General features: G+C 33.9%; 1 protein-coding gene across 1 annotated transcript; it reads right to left on the bottom strand.

Moving 5' to 3' along the window:
- Positions 1-308: 308 nt before the first annotated feature.
- LOC107517864 (olfactory receptor 4K2-like) lies at positions 309-1,268 on the bottom strand. Its single transcript, XM_016159021.2, has one exon. The coding sequence runs from the start codon at positions 1,266-1,268 to the stop codon at positions 309-311; it is 960 nt and encodes a 319-aa protein (XP_016014507.1).
- Positions 1,269-2,369: the final 1,101 nt, after the last annotated feature.

The following is a 2,369-nucleotide window of genomic DNA, read 5'->3' as shown; positions in this document are numbered from 1 at the left end:
TCTAAGGTATGTTTATAGGATTCTGGAGTTTAGGAGGCCCTGAGTTTATGTTCCCAGTTTTGATGATATGCGCATTTTTCTATGAAAATCGCCTATAGATTAAAACAGATTTTCAAATGGAATAGTAGTCTCAAAAGGATTGCAAACACTGCACTATCTTTTAGGCATGATCTTTTATACCTCTCAATCTTGGCTTTTTATTTTCATGAATTTAGAATAAATGACTCAAAAGGCAGATTCTAAGTTTAATTTTTTATTGCCCTGAAAACAAAACTGATGATACTAAATCTCAGAGGGGAGATCTCTGTTCATTGCATTGGATATCTCAAAGTAGTTTTCCCAAGATTTAAATATTGGTTACTTAGTTTCTTCATCACAGCTGTCTTCACTTCCTGGTTTCTCAAAGTATAGACAAGTGGATTCAGAAATGGGGTGAAGATGGTATAGAATACAGAGAGAACTTTGTCCACCAGGAAGTTTGTGAAAGGCCACACATAGATAAAGATGCAAGGCCCAAAGAACATTAACACAACAATGAAATGTGCAGTGCAGGTAGAAAAAGCCTTAGAAGATCCTGTAGAGGAGTGGTCTTTGATAGTAACAAGAACAATGATGTAGGAAGTAAGCAAAAGCAGAAAACTTACAAGAGCAATCACACCACTAGATGAGATCATGAAGATCCCAAGAACATATATATCTATACAAGCCAGCTGAATGACCAAAGGAAGGTCACAGAAGAAACTATCTACAACATTGGGACCACAGAAGGGTAAAGAGAGAGTAAAAGCTATCTGGCTAATTGTATGCAGAAAGCCCACTGTCCAAGAAGTTACCACAAGCCCAACGCATACTCTTTGGCTCATAATTGTTGAATAATGGAGAGGTTTGCATATGGCGATGTATCTGTCAAAAGACATGGAAATCAGCAGCACAATCTCTGTCCCAGTGAAGAGGTGCAAAAAGAAGATCTGAGAAATGCATCCTTCAAAGGAGATGGTCTTGCATTGAGTAAAGAAGTCCATGATCATCTTTGGAGTGGCAAAGGAGGATAGGCACATGTCAATGAGAGATAGATTGCTGAGCAGGAAGTACATAGGGGAGTGAAGGTGTGGGGTGGACATAATAGTTAGCAAAATCAGGCAGTTGCCCAACATGGTCATTAAATAGAAAATAAAAAACATCACAAAGAAGAAAATCTGGAGCTCAGGAGAATCAGTAAGTCCAAGTAACACAAATTCCGACACTCTTGAATGGTTGAACCCCTCCATTAATTTGCAGACTCTGCTCTATAATGACAAAATGGAACAAAATGACAGAGCTAAAAAATGTGATACTTCTACAATTATATATGAAGGAGTTATGATATCAGTTAATAATTCACTAGAACATTGATTACCTAAAGTCTAACTAATAACTATCTCAGTGAAGATTCTTCTTTTTGGAACCATTTATCAATTGCTGTCAGAAATCACTTCAATTGGACAACTTCTTGGTTTTGGCCAGCATTAGTACTTGTTAGATTATATTCATCATATACCCATAAAACAATTTTTCTGTTCTAAATACTGACTAAAGAGTTATATAATCCATATTTATAGAGGAAGATTACACTAAGGTAGTGTGCTCTACTTAATAAATGAGGTAAATAAAAATTCAAATCAGGGTTGAAATCTCAAAGCTTTCTGTTAAACTAAAAAAAATACAATTGTGTTGAATGTACCATTGTTGAGCACTGGTTTTAATGAACGGTTTAACATACTGATTTCAAAAGATCCATTTTAGCATTCTGTGAGAGTGATAAATGATATTTGACTTAAGTTATTTCTCAGTTTCTCAGATATAGTAAAATCCACTTCCATTCTCATTTTGCTTGCACATTTTCAAATTGTTTTATCAGTATTGATAAGTACTAGTTTAATCATTAGCATATAAATGATAAATTAATTTCTTAATTCCATAAAATTACTGATGACCAAAAGATATACTTGTAACATATGAGAGTTATTCTCAACTTTGTTACTTTATAATCTCATAGAAACATTTTTTTAAAAAGAAAAATTTTTTAATTCTTTCTCATGCTACTCAAACACAGTCATTTCTTTTAGGTTAGAAAAAAAGATTCTTGGACTGAACCAGGTAGTATACAAGAAGAGCATTGGATATCTTGCAGTACCAGAATACAAGATGCTCAAAACAAAACAACAACGACAACAAAACCCACATTGATGATGGTATGTCAAAGTGATATCAAAGCCAACTGAAAGAAAAATATATATACTTTAAGAACTCAGACTCATTTTTCAAAATTGAGTTTTCAATTTACTGCACATTACAAGTTCTGCAAATATCTACTATGAAGTTTTTCATCT

The sequence above is a fragment of the Rousettus aegyptiacus genome, unplaced genomic scaffold, assembly GCF_014176215.1.
Source record: "Rousettus aegyptiacus isolate mRouAeg1 unplaced genomic scaffold, mRouAeg1.p scaffold_m13_p_3, whole genome shotgun sequence".
Lineage (NCBI taxonomy): Eukaryota > Metazoa > Chordata > Mammalia > Chiroptera > Pteropodidae > Rousettus > Rousettus aegyptiacus.
This window is presented reverse-complemented; position numbering and strand designations above follow the sequence as displayed.